Source organism: Manacus vitellinus, unplaced genomic scaffold, assembly GCF_001715985.3.
Source record: "Manacus vitellinus isolate BGI_N305 unplaced genomic scaffold, ASM171598v3 scaffold_5_pilon, whole genome shotgun sequence".
Taxonomy (NCBI): domain Eukaryota; kingdom Metazoa; phylum Chordata; class Aves; order Passeriformes; family Pipridae; genus Manacus; species Manacus vitellinus.
In genome coordinates, this window is record NW_021940682.1 from 36,938,744 (window position 1) to 36,958,737 (window position 19,994).

The 19,994-nt window shown below is 37.9% G+C and overlaps 1 protein-coding gene across 1 annotated transcript in view; it reads right to left on the reverse strand.

Moving 5' to 3' along the window:
• The window catches only part of ARID2 (AT-rich interaction domain 2), a 102,640-nt gene extending 83,001 nt beyond the window's left edge, over positions 1–19,639 (reverse strand). The window contains exons 1-3 of the mRNA XM_018080594.3: positions 18,718–19,639; positions 18,464–18,557; positions 17,237–17,334 (exon numbers count right to left, since the gene is read on the reverse strand). Of these exons, the coding sequence (XP_017936083.1) occupies positions 17,237–17,334; positions 18,464–18,557; positions 18,718–18,809 (284 nt within the window). The 5' untranslated portion in view covers positions 18,810–19,639. The remainder of the gene's footprint in view (positions 1–17,236; positions 17,335–18,463; positions 18,558–18,717) is intronic.
• Positions 19,640–19,994: the final 355 nt, after the last annotated feature.

The window sequence follows — 19,994 nt, forward strand, 5'->3', positions numbered from 1 at the left end:
TAATTGCAACATTATGCATATTTTTAAAATATTTGTACTTTCTACAACTAGTGTTTGAGCTAAAAAGTACCTGTTGTAAATATTTAATGTTTTGTAGTAAACTCATATTCAGAACTATTTGTTTACCAGAATTAAATCTGCTTAAATAGCATACATACAGTATGTAGGGCAATTCTCGAACATACAATAGAAACAAGCACATTTTCGACTAATCAAATTACTATTAGGCAGATTTACTAGACAACACACCTTACATAAAATGCAACACAGTGAAAACTTCTCCTGAAACCAGGAAATTCTGGTACCATTCACTGTTCCACTCAGAGAACATCCCCACTTTTAAAATCTATGCGAAGTAGTATCATTCACCACTGAAACAAAAGGCAAACACACATTACCAGTCTTTAAATGACAAGTAAAACATCACTACATAGAAGCTTGATTGTAATTCCTCCCTGTTATTTTATACAAGCTTTATACCAGCTATTGAATTTGATACTTCTACTGTCCTTATGGTATCTGATTAAAAAGTAGCCTCTTCACTATTGCTGAAAGAAGAAAACTGATTCCTTCATGTTCAAAACAGAATATTAAAATCAGCCAACAGTGATTGATCTTAATGTTGCAGTAAATCACTCATTTTTAGAATGGTAAAAGGAAAGTAGATTTGCTTACCTTTTTGTATGTATGAGAGTACTGCTTATTCTAGTGCTGAATTAAGGGACTAAATACATGAAAACTAGTACCTCTAGGGAAGGGTTACTAACATGTAAAAAACCCCTACATAATCCACCTGGCCTAAAACATACATAAAAATGCATATGGAAGAGATTGAGGACAAGCTTGAAAAAGGTTAGAGGAAAGCTGCCCAGTAAAATTTGGTGGTAACTGTATTTCTGATTAATCAGGACACTGGTATTTCTGTTTTATCTACACAAACCTACAACTACTACCACGAACAAACAAAGTTCCTATTTATAATCTAAACTTCCAAAACACTTTAACATGAGATAGAAGATATTAAAGCATCCTATTCCAAGGTGAGAAACTGCTTGTTTATGAGGAAAGTTTCTCATATACATACTTCTCAGATAGCAGCTCCCAGATACAAACACCTAGTGCCAGCTAGTCCACAATGAAGTTCTTCCTTTGCTAAAGTAGTCTTCCATTACCATCTCTTCCTTTTCAGAATTTAAAAAAAAACCTTTAACTAAATCAAATTTCTTAGGTATTAAATATTACACTTTCTACTGCAGAATAGAATTCTAACCAATTGTTTGGAGACAACAAATATTTACAACATTTTATTAAAGTGAAAACAAGCTTGCAACCGTTAAGGTGGGAACCATAGTACACAAAAATAAACACCACTTCAACCAAACACCTTTTGTAAGGTGTTCTTACCAAAAAATCTTGCCAATCCTAGGTCAATTTCACATACTGCATTGCATTACTGAGTATGAATATACAATATTGTCTAAGATTAAGATACATTGGTTTAGGTAAGTGTATCAGTTCAGACTCAGGACTGTGTTTCTCCATCAATAACCTCCCAATTACACGTCACAGTATACGCAACTGGAAAATGAACATAATGGGACTCCACCTGTGGACTGCATTTAAACATCAGTTACTGAAAAAAAGTTGGGTGCTACACAGAGAATATCCCAAAGGGCAGCTGACAGCTGAGAACCAGTTTTAAAATTCTAAATCACTAATATAATACATGAAAAAGAGGTAGAAGATCAACTACTTGCTCAATAACTCAAGTGTTATTGATAAAAACACAACTATCTATTTTTTTTAGGAAAAGGTGTAGAGGGAAAAATCAGTCCTACAGATGATCTCATTTCACACTTAGATCAACACTTATTTATCTTTCTTTAGTTTGTTTATGTTGGAGTCTGTATATTCTTTGATTCCTCAATTAACATCTTCGCTAACATTTGAACATGAGTGTACAGAAATATGCATGACAATTGAGATAGAAAGGTAAAACAGGTAAAGCAACAATGTCAGTCACATCCAGCAACTACTGTTGTTCATTGGCATGATCCTGCAGCAAAATACTTCCATGGGATTTCCCTCCTCTAAGGGAAGATGTTTTTACCTTGTGTAGCAGGAGCTGGATTTTGCCAAGCACTACAGTTGTGGTCTCTGAACTGATCAGCACTTAAGAGAGGTCCATAAGAGCAATGCATTACACTTAAAAGTAAAAGAATAAACAGACATTCTTTGACAGACTTTTTTTTCAAATGCCATTTGAATTACTTTAAAAAAAACTAACAACACACAAACAAATAAACAAACCCTGAAAAAAACCCAAACCAACCAATAAACCTAACTTGGTTATAAGGAAATAAATATAAACCATTACACAAATAATGATTCAAATGTCCTGCTAGATAGCTCCCGAAATCTATCATCTTTTTAGGCATTTTGGTTCCCACTGTAAGAGAGATCAACCTACCAAGGATTTGAGCCTTGGCAGAATCTAATTCAACAGTATTTGTTTACAAATTCCTCCCATTCCCTCTCTGACAAAAGATCCAAAACTGTACTAAGGATTCTCTTGTTCCCTTACTGATGGTATATTACAAAATTTCCTAACAATGTCATATTTTACCCTTGCTTTCTTACACTTTATTTTCAACCTTAACTGCTTTATATTTCATATTGCTCATAATCACCAATACATCTCCTGTGTAATTATTATTAACTCCACGCTATTTGTACTCTTTTCACCAAATATCCTCATGCTACTATCATAATTTTCTTTGATATGTCTTGATTACACAAAAATTTCTCATGGTCAAGGGAAATGTTTTCAAGCATAATTCAGTCTCCTCTGCACTCAATCTACTCCATAAATCTGCTCATCTCCAGACTTGCAACTTTTGGCACCACCCTTTTCTGAACTCTACTATTTTACTTTCCATACGATAATCTATTATTGTCTCCTTAATCATCAGAGCCTAATATTCTCTCAAATATTACGCTTTTTGCATATAAAATTTATATACACACAAACACTCTACATAACAACCTGTGACTATGGAAATTCTCCTGTTCCAGGAATACTGGAACTCTTGGTAAAATGTCCCTACTCAACTTTCAAGAAAGTACCACAGAAACAACAACCCCTTTCATCATCACGTATCTCCATTTTAAAACTAAGATCCTCTGATCTTTCTCTTCCTCATTTGTTACCCACATACTTATTACTCTGGTATTTTCTGAATTTTTTACTAATTTGATCATTCTCATTAAACTGATGTCAACCCCCCTATTTATCTCCATCTGTAAATAACTTCCAAGGAGATGACACAACTGTTGAGCCCTGAAAGTTACTTCAGTGACAAAACTTGATCTACCATAGTAAAAACTAGTTAAAAAGAGGAAAAGAATATAAGTAATTAATATTTGTCTAAATATGTGGAGTCTTTTCCTCTATATTCTCTGTGTTGTTCTTCCTGTTCAGTCTATAATGAGACTTACCTGCGTAAGACTGACAACCTCTAGGAAATTAAAAGGAGGGTAAACAAAAAAAAAAACTTCTCTTTACAGAAGACTAACCAAAAGGCAATATGAAAAACTTACAAAACTTGATTAACAGTAAACAAATAAATAAACAACAGTAGTACTAGGCAATTCAAGACTAGAATCTGCTAGCTTGTCTCTCTGTAGCAATGGAACCCTAATGCAGGCCTCCATGAAAGCAGATCTCTACAATTAAAAAACAAAACACAAGCCCTCACCACCACCACAACCCTAAAAGCAGAGCTCATATCACTACTGGGGTGCAGCACAGCAGCCACTCAAGTGACAGCAGGACTGTCTGCTTGAACAGGGATACCACAAGCTGCTATTTAAGATAACAGCAATAATTTCTGATGTACATAAGCAAGCAAGAATGATGACCTATGCTCTTTTTCTACCCTTTTTAATGCACTGAGGTAGGATATGTACTGTCTTTAAAAATAATGTGTTGCTTTTATTCTCTGAAGAGATCAGTGTGGCTGACAGCTCAAAAGAGAGTGGCAATAAGTACTACTGTTAAATACAAATTTACATTATCTTTAGTAAAAAAATTGCAATAAATAGCAAAAAATTTCTAATCATAGCAGAATCAAAATGCTGGATGATAATATCTAACATAGTAGAAATTGCAGAGTTGCATGAAAAATACAGTTTGTCCCCATCTTTGACTAAATCACTTGCCCTCCACTCACTAATTGTTTCGATCAGTACAACTTACATTCCATAACTTGGAGCAGTTTCAACCAACAGCCATTTTATACATTCTGCTTAGAGCAGGTTGTGTTTAAAAGTTGTCTTTCCAAGTTACATAAGCCTAAGGTCCAGGACAAGCAACAGTTTTGTACCACATATGATCAAGAACTGTCAAAAAGAAACAGCACTTTGCAACTACTTCCATCTGTAAGATCCAAACCCGGTCTCCAAATCCCTGTGTATGTAGGTATAAAAATATTACTAGAATTTTTGAATCAAATATTTTTCTCATTGACAATTCATTCTTAACATATATGCAGCATTACAAGTGCAACAGGAAGTCTATGCAATCTATCACAAACTTAAACTGACATCCAGACTTGAATATGCTTTCTCCATATACACACATCAAATTTATGCACTTAAAACATACAGAACACATGTAAACATTAGTAATTTTCTCAAAGTGACAACAGCATTTGAAGAAATGCTTACTGTTCCACAACTGTAACCTTCTTATCATTCTTAAATGCAGCAATGCCCATGAAGAAATATTTTCCAAGATGAGACCTTTCTCCCTGCAAGCTATTTAAGGAACAAATAAAATCCTTTATTTGATTACATGCAATTTTATGCCTTTATGATATTTTAATATAAGGATAAAACTAACAGTAATTGTGATGGTGGTAGATTTTTTAAACCAAAATGAAAATGGTAAATTCAGTGCTAATGAAAAATATAAACTAACAGAACAGAAATTAATTCTGCTCATGCAGCACTGGTAGTGCAAGCAAAGATGCAGAAGAACCACTAAAAGGTTTGTACCAATAAACGAGAACTTCACTGTAGAAAGCAGATGGTGCAACTCAGTGCTTTACAAATGACAGTCTTCACTCAGCAGCAATCCAGCATCTGGGATACAAGTCAATTAATACCCAGTGAACAATTTAAATGAGGGAGTTGGCCAATAAAGACTAACTTATCAGCATTTGATTACATAACCCCTCCTTTTCCTGCTACAGTATCTACCCCATCCACCCTTTCAAAGAGGGTTCTCTCCAACATTCCCACATTCCTGTCTCCTGACCCAATGCATGAATGCACCCAGCTCACTCTATATTCATATGCCTTCCCTTTGCAATTCAACTACCTATGCACAAAGGGTTCTCTCTCACCCTCTCATTAAAACACCTCCAAAACAGCTTGTCTTCCTCTGCTTTGGCCTACAGGTGACTGAGAAGCAGCCTGTGTTCTATCTGGCCCAGCTGGAGGCAGAGGTAGCGTGTGCCTCCCAGCGGGGCACCGGAGTGACTACTCAGAGTCCAAGTGTCTCCTGCCAGGCTGGCAACCTTGCAGTACCCATGCTCCTTGGAGCCTCCAAGCTGCACATCTGGATCAGCTGGCTGCTTGGGCAGGAGATGTGTGAATTCCCAAAGGGCAGCTGCTAAGTCAAGAAATACATGAAGTCTCTGAAGCCACAAACCATAGGAAACACATGCCATCTGAACCAAAAAAGCCTTGAGTTAAAAGACATGGTCCTGAGAGTCATTTCCATCCGGTGTCCTTCTACAGAAGAATCCTCTACTGGGCAGCTTTCAAAGATTCCTCTAGTAAGGCAACCAGGTCAACAATCCTATATGTTTATATTGTGAACAATGATATTTATGTTGTGTCTACTTTCCTATAACTTTCCATCATTATTTCCACAATATAAAAATGGTATTTATTTTGATATTGTGGGTACTGGAAGTCAGCAATACTACAGATCACACTATATCAGTGAAATTATAATACAAATAAGTAAAGTCTTCAGGAAGTTTCTGAAAACAAGAAATAATTGTAACAGGTTTTTTTCTTTACTTAGCTTACTAGCTCCCCCACCAAGAAAAGCAAGCTTCAACTAATTTAGTTGAAACAAAACCTGTTGCTCTCATAAACTCTTTAAAAACGTAACAACCACCAAAGTTTGAGTCTGCAACTTTTGGTTACATGGAAAGACCTCCTGAAAACAACTAATATTAGAACACTACACCAATTTTAGTATCTATAAGTTCTCAATATATCTTTATTGACTTCACTGGTTTAGTTTCTTTCCTTGCTTTGCTACGGCAGGCACATTTCGTGTTAATATACACGGTCCAGATGTTACACACCTCACCTTTACAAGCACACTGCAGGACTGACACAGGATCCCACCAATTTCAGCCCAGTTCTTAAGAGGGATGAATTCTCCCTATACAAACCTAGAGGCAATTCCACATGGGCAAAAGTCTACAAATGCAGTTCTTAGAGCAGACCTACAGAAGCACCAAATCACCATAAAACTAATGAAATATCTTTGCTTTCTACCAAGCACATTTATGGCACACAAACAGCCATGCAGATAAGTATCAGTACACTTAGGAAAGCTGGGTGTTTGTTTACAGTTACATGCAGAACAGTAGATTATTTTTAAGTCATCTTTTTCTTTGATCTTACGAAGCACCTTCTTCAACAGCTGGACTAACTCTGTTTACAATACAATTAAAATACTTACAAGGAGAATGAAAGCTACTACAGAAAAATGGGATTTGCGTAGTCCTAATATAAAAATCTAAACAGAAAAAAATATTTAATTCATCCGTGATAAAATCTACCTTTCTAGGAATGTAACCATATTTTACTGATAACAGCATATTGATCACAGGACATATTAATGAAACAATACTAAACATGATGAACTCATTGTCATCGAGTATTGTATTTTCATTTTCTAGCCTTTTACATTTTTACTGTGATACCATACGCATTGACTAACATAACACCTTTCTAATAAATAACTTCATGTTATATAAACAGAGAAGCACATGGCATTAAACAAAATAACAAGTTCAGCAAAGTTGGAAGGAAATACAGTCATTTGAAGCATTTAAAAAAAAACAAACAAACACACCAAAACATACAAAACCCCCCTCACTTACCTAAAGTATTCCAAGTTGTATGGGAGTTAGGGCCCCATATATTCTTCAAATCCAATTAAACAAAATAATTCACTACAGGGAGCAGCCCTTGCACATAACTGTGTTCAGAAAAAATATTTTCACTGAAAAAAATATAAAAAATTGTATTTCTATACCTCAGAGTTACAAAAATGACCTTGGAAGAACAAGCAAAATGTACACCAGTGCTGCAGTGCCTGACTAGGTCCTGCAGAGTACTTGAAGACACATTTTTCAGGTGTGTGAAACACCCTTTAGATATTCATCTGGATCCCATGAATGCTGCATGCCCACAGCTGAAGAATTTGCTTTTCAGGTACCACAGAATCTATTAGTTTTGCTGTAAAATTTGGTATTTTACTGTTGCTAGGCACCTGGCATCTAGAGCTTTATCCTCTTACCCTTTTACCTGCATACACCTTTCTTTTCCCTCTAATTTTCTTACAATTAGGAATTCATTTGATTATAGTAAATATGCCATGTGCAGTCAATGGGTACAGACATGGAGGGGACAAGGAGAAGAAGCTGAATTATAGCCTGTAGTCAAAAGATTGAGAAGATGATGATTAGCAGAGAATGAGAGACAGGAGACTTGTGAGCTACACGGACAGGGTAAACAGTATTGCAACAGTGAATCCCACTCAGCCTACCACCAAAGGAAATGATTTCTCAACTGGCCCATGTGGGTAACACCATGGAAGGCAAGACAGTGGAGAAATGATGCCCAGAAAGCACTCTCAAAACTCCTTTAGAGATAACTAATATCGCGATTAGTCAATTACCACATTGAAAAATGAGTCAGAATTATGTGTATATTGATATAACAGATTGATACTGCCATGGAATTTATTCCCATTTCTCACAGAGCACAAGGCTCTACTGTGAAGAATATCCTCTAGAAACAAATTACAGTTGCATATCCATACTTACATGAAGCAATTCCTGATTTTTTCACTTATTTGCTGTGCAACTGTAGCATTATATGAACACGTACTGTTAGAAATTTTAATTTTCCCAGGTTTTCACAGATGGTATTGGGGGTGAAAAGTGTCCAAGAAACAGCTCTGTAATCTACAGTGTTTCAAAGCTATATTATCGCCCCAAAAGTACAGAGGACATCTGTAAATTCTGTAACATGGCACTGTTTACCTGGTCAATGCCTGGATTCTGTATCATTTTGTCAAGGTCACTAGAAGATGGATACTCCTGAGCAAAATAACCATGTAAGGGAAGAACTGTTCCTAAGCTTATTCCCACAAGTTTTCTTCTAATATATATATATATAGTTTTTAAAAAGCAAACAAACCCATACACATAGTTTTACATCTGTCCTACACCATAATAATTATTAACATACTCAAAACATGCTAGATTTATCCCCAAAGTCAACTACTTTCATTTAGCTTAACTAAGCCCCTGTCATGTATCCCAAACAACAAGTTACCCCAACTCATTACATCCCAGTAATTCATGCTGTTATAGCACTTGAAAGAACTTTAACAGAGCTACTCAAAGTTAGTCATGTGATTTGGTGATTTACAGAGCTGAGAATCTCTGCACATGGTTTATCATGGAAGCATAGCAACCTTTGGACTGGGAGGCAGAAACCAACCAGCAGACGTCACAGCACGTAACAGTGGAGAAACGCACAGCAGTAAGTGTGGCCCATGGAAACTTCAGCAACCAACCACATGAAAAGACCACTGAACTCAGAGAGAATGACCACCTTAGTTTACAGGAATTTTTATGTATTTTAGGCAGCTATGGATTGACAAGTAACACCGTAAATTATTCTGAAATACTCATAATCTGAACAGTTGCTCCTCCCACATCAACAGAAAATAGTATGAACACAGTTGACTCTTACAGGCAAACATGCTCCAGTGCATGATTCAACAGAACTCCACTTATCATAATAGTACATGATCCCTCCCACAGCAAGGTCTTGCTATAGTTCGTCTGGAGTTAAAATAAATGCATGTGCATTCAGTTTAAAGACAGGAAAACAAAAAGTAGAGTATTCAGTTTCACTACTTTATGTCCAAAAACGTAATTCAGGTCTGCTTAAGACTTGAACTTGTTGCTCCAAGGAGACTGTATTTGATATGTGATACGTAGCTCACTAATCTAGTACCTCAGGCAAAGCCTAAGCTCACTATTCTGGGTACCATCTTGCTGTTTTATTATCCTTCCTTAAGATAAGCTTCTTTCTTTCAACCGTTTCAACATTTCTCTGCTTAGGTATCCCAAGTATATTTATTCCCTAAGGAATAAAGATTGCTCTTCTCATCCATGCTATATTTTCTGCTTCTCAACATTGTAGAGGGCAAACAAGCTTATGAAAAGTTTTATTTTCCTCATTTATTTCTAATTTATATTCATTTTCAAATATTTAAGATATGACACAGAAGCATGAAGAGACACAAACCCTGCATTATAGAGCTTACAGTCTCACACCTCTCTGTGAGATAGATAAACAAACATCAGCACACCCACTTTATGAATAAAAAGATGGCAAATGATTTAACTAAGGTCAATGAAAAAATATATATCAGACTCATAACCAGAAACAATATCATGTGATGTGATCTCTGGCCTATACCAATCCCCTCTATGGACTATATCTTCTATTAATGTGGACTAGTACTACAGTCACTCCAAGCAGTCCCATTTAAGCTGCAAAACACCACTCCAACACTCTGAACAAGCATTTTAAAACAAAACACAGCAAAACAAAACACAACACCGCCACAAAGAACTCCTTCTTATAATCCTATATACTTAGCTTTCAGTTCTCCAATTCACAGAACATAACACTATCCTGTTTTACTTTTCAAACAGTGCTTCCTCAGCTATTGATTAAAGAGCAATTTTAAAAGACAGTAAATAACATTAGCCTCCTTTTATGGATGGTTTAACTAAGGCTCAAGAAGAAGAAATACGCCTGTCAGAAATGGATTTTAGTGTAATTAAAAAAAAAACAAAAAAAAACCAAAACCAACCAAACAAAAAACAAACAAAACCCCCCAACAACCCCCCCCCCGAAAAAATCAGCTTTACTGTATTTGGATTTCATTCTTATTTGGCATGCACTTACAAAGTAACAGCCTGAACCTCTAGGTACCTCTAGTCTTCATCTGTAGAATTTAACAAATTATATTTCTCTATTTCATTAGTGGGAAAAGTGGGGAAGTGTTTGAGAAATAAAAAAAAAAAAAAAGAAAAGAAAAAAGTATGAAAGTTTTATCTATTGAGATTTAACTGCAAATAACCAAGGTAATTAAAGCCTACTAGCTCCAGAATAAAATTACACAAACAAACAAAAAAACAAACAGCTTTACTTAGCCCAGGCTTATTCCATTTCACAAAGAAAGAAGCCATACCCTTGCATTCCATATTAATTCTTGATCTTATTGTAATATGTTTACCATTTATTCAAACTTAAAACATTACAATATATTAATAATTTTATGGCATAAATTCATTTACATACTGTTTCAGTGAAAGAAAATGGTCTTAACAAACACAAGTTTCCACCAATTACGAGAAGATTCAGTAGGTCATAGAAGTCACCACACTTATAATGTTGCCAAAAACTTGCTCTATTTAGGTTATTGGTTCTGACATCTGTCTAGATAAGCTTTCAAGTTAAACAATCAGAATTCTGTATTAAAACTGAAGAACAACATTTACCCCTCCCCAAATAAACCAACGTATTTCAGCTTAGAAGCAGCCACTTAAGCCATTTCTAACAAAAAAGCTTGCAGAAAATAATCAGGAAAATATGTTAGCGTTTATCACACTAATTTTCACTACATTTTGCAGCAATAAAGACGAGTTTACCCTCTGAAGGAAAAGCTGAGAAACTTTGATAAAGGCCAAACTCATTTACACAGTAAACTAGTATGGCAACATAACTGTAAGAAACAGCAATTTTAAGGCAGCTATGTTCTCTTTCACCTGCTGCATGCTCTCCTCAGGTGAGGCCTAATGCAAATGTTGCATTATGTAAGTTCTGTTTCCCTTTAAGCAGATTCCCAGCAACTCTGACAAGACAACATCCATACAAATAAATAACTTCCACTGAGAGACATTCTAAGATTTTAATAACCAGCATGTTTAATTTCCCTAAATAAAGCTTTACTGCATGAACAGTAACTAATCTTGATTGTATGTTCGCTATATGATTCAGTACAACTAAAACTACCTAAAATATTCACTTCAGACTTAAAGAATGGCCTTAAACATCTGACTGAAACATGCACTACAACTTTTGTCTTCAGGAGGAAAACAGAACATTTTAAGAAGAAATCATAAAAATGTCATCCATGTTTTTGTTTTCTGTCTTACCAGTGACTGGAGGATTTGGGACAAAATTAAGTACAACAGATTCCACACATGAAGTCTGTAGCTATGCAAGATGAAAGTCTTCATTATGGCATTATTCAAGGATGGACAAAACTTGTAGGGTCATCTGGTCCCTCTCTCTGCCAGTCCTGGCTCATTACCTGTTGCACATGTATTAGTTCCTGGCCAGGCCAATGGTGAATGACCCATGGTGGGGTTCCCCCCTACCTGGCATACTATTGGTACTAGAAGGTATTCAGGTACGTCTTGGGGGGGTTTGTCCTGCTGTGTTTCTGTTCTGAACTTTCTCCTTCAGTTTCATCTCAGCTTACACATTAACACAACCTCTTATTTTACTTAAAATTATCTCCCTTTTAAGTACTTAGACCGTTCAAAACACTTGGAAGATATAATTTCTCCTTCTCAAGCAAAATGTTAATTTAGCCAAGCAAAACATATTTATTCACTAAATCTTTTTTTTTTTTTTAATTCAGTCAGTCCCTTCAGTCTTCTTAATATTTTGTTGCTCTTCTCTAAGTTTCTGTTAAGTTGCCCCACCTGTTGCAAAGCCTCTGAAGTAAAACAGTACTCCAAACATAGTTCCATAATCTTGTACAGAAATCCACCTCCCACTTGTTCAATGCCTCTGTGGATGCAACCTAAACTCATTCTGAATTTTACAAAGTCTATATATTATATTGCAAATTGGGGCCTGTCCTTCCTATCAGAAGCATGCACAAATCCCTTTCATATGAAAGGGAGTTGGGTGCACACAACTGACAGGATTATCAGGCCCATGGTATCACTCCTATCCCTTTTTCAGCAATACTGCTTTCCAGGTTATTCCCTCACAATGAATACCTGTTTTGGATTACGGTCCCTCAACTGTTTTAGCTTGCACTTTCCAAACTAAATCTCACTTGTATTTTCTAACAATGCGCCTAATTTCTTTAGATAACCTTTTCTTTTCTGCCCTCACTTGTGTTTAACTCTTCTCACTCTCACTGTCTGCTAATACTGCAAGTGTACTATTCACCTTCTCATAAAGTTAAGCAATGTAGACACTAAATAAGCCTAAAATGGCTAAACTTGTATTACTACGTGCATATGTAAGCACTGATGTTACTCTTTTAGCACCTAAAACTGCTGTGACTCACCAAATCTATTCGTTATACTTTGTTCTATTTTCGTTTACAGTCCTTAACCATTTTTTTCATTCACATAACTATCCATATACATAAATAATTTGTTAACAAGAGATTTTGAGATGTATTTTAATTTTAGAAAATATGTAAAATTTTACTATAGCTACAACTTTCTCTTCATTTACTGGGGCCTTGAACCTGCAATCAGATCTGGCAAACAAGCCAGTCCTGTACTTCTCCATACCCACTGATCTGTGTGCAGATGCTGTTGCAGTATCAGATCCTAATTTTAAACACTGAGCAAGAATAACAAAGAAAACTCTCTTAAAGTAATTTCTGCTTGGAAAACTCCAGGCTTATTATTGTTTCCCTGATATTTCTGCCACTATTTTACTAAGAACAGAACCCACTTTATCTAGCTCTTGACTTCATGCTTTTTTTTTCTCCCCCCTTTATTTTTTTTTACAAAATCAGTACTATTATTTAATTTTTTAGGGACATCTTAAAGATCAGATGACTTATACATATCTTCAGATCTTTCAAGAACCTCCTCTATTTGTCATCAGTAACTACTTCATTCATATGGTTCTGATTTTTAACTGCTCAGTTTTTCATCCTACTATATATGGAATTTCAGGAAATTCAGCATAATGCCTTGCCTTAATAATAACTTTATACAACTTCTCATTTATGTACTGACCTCCTTCCTTTCTACTTTACTTCCCCTTACCTCTCCAATATTTAAAACAGCAAAATCTTGTTCACCTGAACTAGTATTAGCTAATTTCTGCTGCCTTTGCCAGAAGCTTACAATACACACATACTGCCCACCTTTCAGGAATTCTCTGCAGTACTAAGACTTATACTTACTTTACAGCTAGTCCTTTCATATCATTTATCTTAATGTAGGTAAATACCTTTAAAAACCAAACTAATTTCTAATTCAGTTAGGCATATTCCATTTACACATTTAAGTGTACAAGGTCTCTCCCCAAAAAAAGATGAAGACCTACAACAAAAATAAATGTATCACTTACACTCATATGAAAACCAACAGAATCTTATAATAACACGAGGTCACATCAGCTCAATTCTTTGTAGGACTGTAACCTGATCAACCAGTAACATAAAAAACAAGCTATATTCCATGTTAGCTTTCTTTTTACCTACTGTATGTTTACTAACAAAAACATAAAAGCAGGCCCACATTCCTGATGTTTACATTTATGACCCCACACTAAAATATTTTCATTACCATTATAAAACAATCTTCAGAGAAATATTTGGAAAATGCTTTACTAATTCACCTCAATTGAGATGAAACATCTAATTTGTACTACATCCAATGGAATTACACTCTCTGATGCTGTAAAGACTTATAGAACTACATTAACAAGTACAGTTCTATCAATGGTTATCGGCATTGTGGCTTTTGACTGCTCACTATGAACCACAGTGCATAAATTACTTCACCTGTCAGACAGCTCAAAGCAACACAGGCACAAAGTTTGAATGGTTCAGACTTTCCCTATTATAAACAACTTTTTCCAGTGACAGAAAAGGGAGAGCAGTGCAAGAGAGAAGGGGTAGATAAGATTGGCTACCATGTATTCAACTATCACCAATCATAAAGCCTATCAGAATTACATCAGAAGTTTAAACAATTCTCCTCTTTAATGGAGCCTACCATACATTCCCAAAGACACATAGCAAAATTCCACAACAGTCAAAATGGAAGTTATTTATACAGAAAAAACACACTTCCCAACTGCCTAGAAAAACCCAATGACTGTTTTGCAAAATATTCAGTCTGATCAAGCCAACAGGACTACTGACCTCACACAAATAATTCAACTTTCTCAATTGTTTACATAGTAATTTTAAGTAAAAATGACAGCATTATTAGAGGCAACACAGCAAAATTAGCAAGTGGTCCATGTAGCTTGAGATCTCATCTCAGCAAACACATTATACCAGAAGTTTCACAGAAGGAAGCAACTTTAATGACAAACCATCCCAAATCCAAATCTGCAAATGAATTCATGTAGTGAATTCAGTGCACACCACTGAATCCCTCTGAATTCAACAGGGTCCCATCTGCCAGGTAGATTCCTCACTTTACAGTACAAATGACACACAATTGGATAAAAATCGATATAGAAGTTGATAGGCCTCAATTTGACTTTGTTTGCAAAGTCATTACAGTAGTGAGGCCAAGATTATAGTCATACTTGAGGTTCACGAGGAACACTTTTTTTTTCCAAGGATAATTGCTCAGCAGTTCAAAAACTGCAGTAGAAAATCTAGCCCTGTAAGAAACCTCAGGTTATATTCTTCAACACAGACAAACTAGACCCTTGTAACAAATTTACCATTAAAGTGTTTTTTCTTTCCCTAGAACCAGACACCGTCCCCCTTAAACCTTCTAGGTTAAAGCTAAACAAATGTTAACCTAGCAGAGAGACATGCACATACAATCTTACTACTGCACAGGAAAAGAGGTGAACTCAGCTGGGAAACAGTTGACATCCAACTCAGATTATGTGAGAAGCAACAGTGAGCAAAGCAGCAATTCAGAAGAAACCAAACAAAACCAAACAAAAACCAAAACCACCACTAAAAACCAGTCCACCCCAAAACCAACAACCTTGACAGCTTATTTCAGAATGGCCTAAGTAAATCACACAGATTATGGCAAGACATTTTTAAAGATTCTTCATCTTAACCATTTACCAACTTTTTGTCCTAAATTCCAAATAAGGAAAAAGCCCTTTCAATTATTTGTATTTATACATTTTTTCAACCACTGTATTTCAAATAACATCAATATCAGCATGCCAATAATAAAAATAACATTTTTGTATGTCTGATTCTAACTTAAAAACTAGTATCTTATTAAAATTAATAATTATTAGAAGTCTAAATTAACACTAGTTGTGTTAACTGTCCCAGCATATAAAGGTTTTTGAAGTAAGATGAAAACAAAAATGTCAATCTTTTCCTGCAAAAAGTCAGGCTGTTCCAATATTTACGATATATACAGAAATAGAAAGCAAAGGGTAAACAAAACAAAACAAAAAAATCAAAAAACTATCATTTTGCATATTACATGTAAAATCTAGTCAAGTAACAGACTACATGGTCCAACAGGAAAGTTCAAAAAGGAAATAACTGCTTTCTATGATATGACAAATCTTCAGCAACACTACCTCAATACTATGGGGGGGGAGATTATAAAAGCAACAGGGAAGGACATCCTAAAGCAAGCTTCTCACTTAATTCCTAGGCCTAGGCCTGCTACCAATCATAAAAATTGCTAAAAATATTAACAACAGTAATTTCTTTTCTTAATCTGGATCTTAAAGCAAATCATATGTCATCACAAAAAAAAAAAAGAAAAATTCAGTAACTACAAATATCTGACTAAGGTTTTTCAGACATCACTGTAACTCAATAACTGCTCCACTGTGCTATGAACTCTACAGCTTCAAGCTGGAAGTCAATCTAGGACAACCAATAGAAAGTGCACCTGTACAATTACTGCATTTCCTAATTCAGAAGGCCCAACTAAGAACAGATAAAGCCTGTGTGTACTCAGCTCACCAAAACAGAAACCCAGAAGTCCATACATCTTTTGTACATATTACACACCTATATTATCATTAATTTCAATGAAAAAATATCATATTTATAATGCAGAAACAGAAAATTACATTCCTTAACCAGTGTTCACAAAACTCCCTTCTAAATGAAATACAGATGTCTACATATACCATCTAAAACACAATCATTTAAAAATCTTTTCCACAAAAAAAATCACCAAAACTTAATAAAAAATAATTTCTTTTTAAAAAGTAATCTAGTAACTGAATAATACCACAAACAGTAATTTAAAATATACAATATGAACTCCACGCTACACTGAAAAATAATCTATATTACAAAAAATAACCTGTATCATTTCAAGGAATGCAATCTTATTTTTAAAACCTGCAAAAATTTATTTTTCAAGTAATAAAAAAATTATTTAGCTCTTTGTACTCTAAAACAAAAAATATATACTGCTAGTAATTGATAACAATATAATTTATCCAAAGCAGTTTACCTTCCTGCAGATGCATTTTCATTCAATGTCTGACCCCACTGAGTAGTAAACAAGTTTACACATACCAACACATTTCAGTGCTCCAAAAATTAACCTAACTTTCTATAACTATAACAACATGATCTCTTAGTAACAGTCCTTTAGTATCGTCGTTCTAAAACAATCAAAAAAAATGGCTCTGACATATATTGCTTGTATACTTGGGATCCCTTCAAAGTTTAACGCTTGCAGGTATAAAATCAAAATAACTAAGAAACAGAATCACCTTTAACTGATCACTGCACCAGACCAGTAAGAAATTACAAGTTCTTTCTGCTTTATTTTATAGCATTTTTAAAGAGCAGGGATATTTTTATTATTGCACACATTGAAAACCAAATATAACCCCACACTCAAAAATACTACTGGAACAGCTTGATAGCACTCACCGCAAGTAATACTGTTTTAAAGCGAAGGCAGCGTTAGAACAACTTCTGGGAAAGTTAAACTCCTCTACAATTTCTCCCCACTGATTCTTCTCTGATACCTGTCAAAAACAACACACAGGCCGAGATACACAACGTACACGAAAACATGTTGCTGACAGCGAACATCACAAAAAAACACATGCTGCAATGAAGCAAATAGATAAATATATAAAAATAAATAAGCACAAATGTATATGGGATTTAGGATTATGTATTTTATTGACAGTGGGTAGTATTCACCCTTCGGGAATAATCACGCTTCTCACGGGTCTCTTAATGCATTTATTTTTTAATATAAACATATTTTTTTTCTGGGGGGACGGCCGGGAAGGCTGGTATTGTTTTGGGGTTTGTTTGTTTTTGTTTTTACTGCCTGGACAATAACCAATCGGGAGTCCCTCTGTCGCCCCCTTTTAAATCCTAACGCGGTCCGTTAAAAACCCAAAGAAGTTTAAAATAATGCAGGGAAGTGCTTGCGGGGGCGCCCCCTGGGCTGCGGGGCGCGGGGGCGCCGGCCCGGGGGGTTCCCCCCAACACAGATCCACAGACATAGAGAGGCCTTTCTTTTGAGGCCTACATTTCTGTCCCCAGCCTTGAAGCCTAAAGATGGCTATTTGATTACACACCGTCTTGGGTGCCCCTTTTGTTATTTTTCCCCGGGAAAGGCTCGGAGGGCAGCGCCCGGCCCCCCCCGGCTGCGAGGATCGTTCCCTAGCCCATGCTCCGTGCCGATTATCGATGTTAAACATGCCCGCTAATTTTGAGTTGCACTAAAACTGCACTCAGACTCTCTCTCCTCTCTGTCTTTCCCTATGCGAGAGAGAGAGAGACACGCACAGAGCTGCCACCACAGCCGAAAGAAGCCTCCTCTCGCCGCCCGCAGCTCCCTGCTCCCCCCTCTCGTTGCCGCGGGGAGGGGGCAGGGGCGAAGGGGTCCGGCGGAGGCGGGGGAGGCAGGAGCGGGGTGTGCGCTGTACCCCCGGGTCCCCCTTCATCGCTCCGCCGACAAGGCCGAGCCACCAACCTGCCTGTCTGCTCGCTTCCTCCTTCCACCCCCCACCTTCTATAACCGGCTTTAAATAGGACGGTTCTCGGCCACCCCGGCTCCCCCCGCCACCCCTGGGGGTCAGAGGAGACTTTTGGGAAGAGGTTAGTGGGAGGGAAACCCAAATTAAAACTTCCACTCACCTTCCCAAATCCGCCTAAAGTGGTGACTCTGGTATAGAGAGCGTGAAGATCCAGCTCCTTCCCACCCACCACGGGGATCTTCTTAAAAGGAGACCTGCCAAAGGAGATACACACAAAACACCACAACTTGTCAGCTCTGCCCCCTTTTCTCCCCTCGCTAGGGCTGCCGTGTCCTTCAGGGAAGGGGCTGGAAGTTGGATCTGGTCGGTTTAAAAGCCTCCCCCCCTCCCGTTCCATCTCCCCATTTTCCTCACCCTCTGCTGTGGTGAAACTGCCGCAGCTCGTCCAGGAAAGCGAGTCCCTTTCTCCGCTGGTCTGCGTGGTTTTTACCCGTCGAATTTGCCATTTTTGTAATAAAAAAGGTTCTCGTAAAAAAAAAAATCCAATTTAAAAAAAAAACGGCCGACAACAACAACAATCCCCGGCTCCTCCTTGTCTTTAAGAGACCCAGGTGCCCGTGCTCGGCCGGGGATCAGCCATGGAGAGGGGCTTGTTTAAAAAAAAGTTTAAAAGGAATAAGGGAGCCCCGAGAGTGTGGTAATTGCGAGTCCTGTCTCCACACAACACACGGGCGAAGAGGCAGGGAGGGAGAGGGGCACCTCTCAGTAAATTCCTCCTCCCGCGGCTGCTGCCTCTCTCAGCACCACAAACCCAGCCGATCCAGCCTGCACATGAGACTCAACATGGTGCTGCTGGATCACACAATGAATTGGGTTACTGTTGTGGTGGGGCGGGGGGGGGAGCCGGAGTGAGGTATTGACAGTGTGTGTGTGTTACAGCCGCGGCTCCATGCGATCTCCCTCCCTCGCTCGCTCGCTCCCTCGCTCGCTCCCTTACACACACACACTGTTCAGCTACGGCGGCGGCGGCGGTGGCGGCGGCAGCGGGATTCACTTCTCTTCTCGCTCAGACAAAAAGATCTGAGGCCGCCGTGCTTCTGCCTGGACGAGAGCGCGACACAGCGGGCCCCGGAGGCCGCTGGCGGTACTGCAGAAGGCAGCTCCAAAGGCAAAAGCCAGCACAGCCCCAGCAAGCAGTTCCTGGCGGGGAACAATAGGCTCCTCTCGCCGCTAAGGGCTCATCTGCAATGTGCCGCAAACTTCACACAAAGCCGGGCGGAAAGAGGCGAGGGAGAGGGAGAAGAGGGAGGAAAAAAACGGCTACTACCGGCTGTTGTGGGGCGCGGGGCCGGTGCGGGGCCCTCCCGTGCCAGGCTCGCGCCGACCGGCCTCCCTCCGCTGGCTGCCGGCTGGAAGGAAAGGGGGGGCGGGGAGGTTGGATTTTGGAAAGCGGGGCCGAATTTTTTAATTGGACTAAAAAACCCAACGCCCTGAGCTTCCAAGGGGAGAGAAAACAACAACGGAGGGGGCACTGTCGGGATGTAGACTTTCAGAAAAACTTTCCGAGTCCCCGGACCGAGTGTTTGCCAGATGGCAGAAGTCGGCCCCGGATGGCACGGGGGGGGACGGGGGGGCTGGGAGAGGGGGGGAGCAGCAGGAACCCCCTCATTTTGATGGCGTGAGGGGTTTCA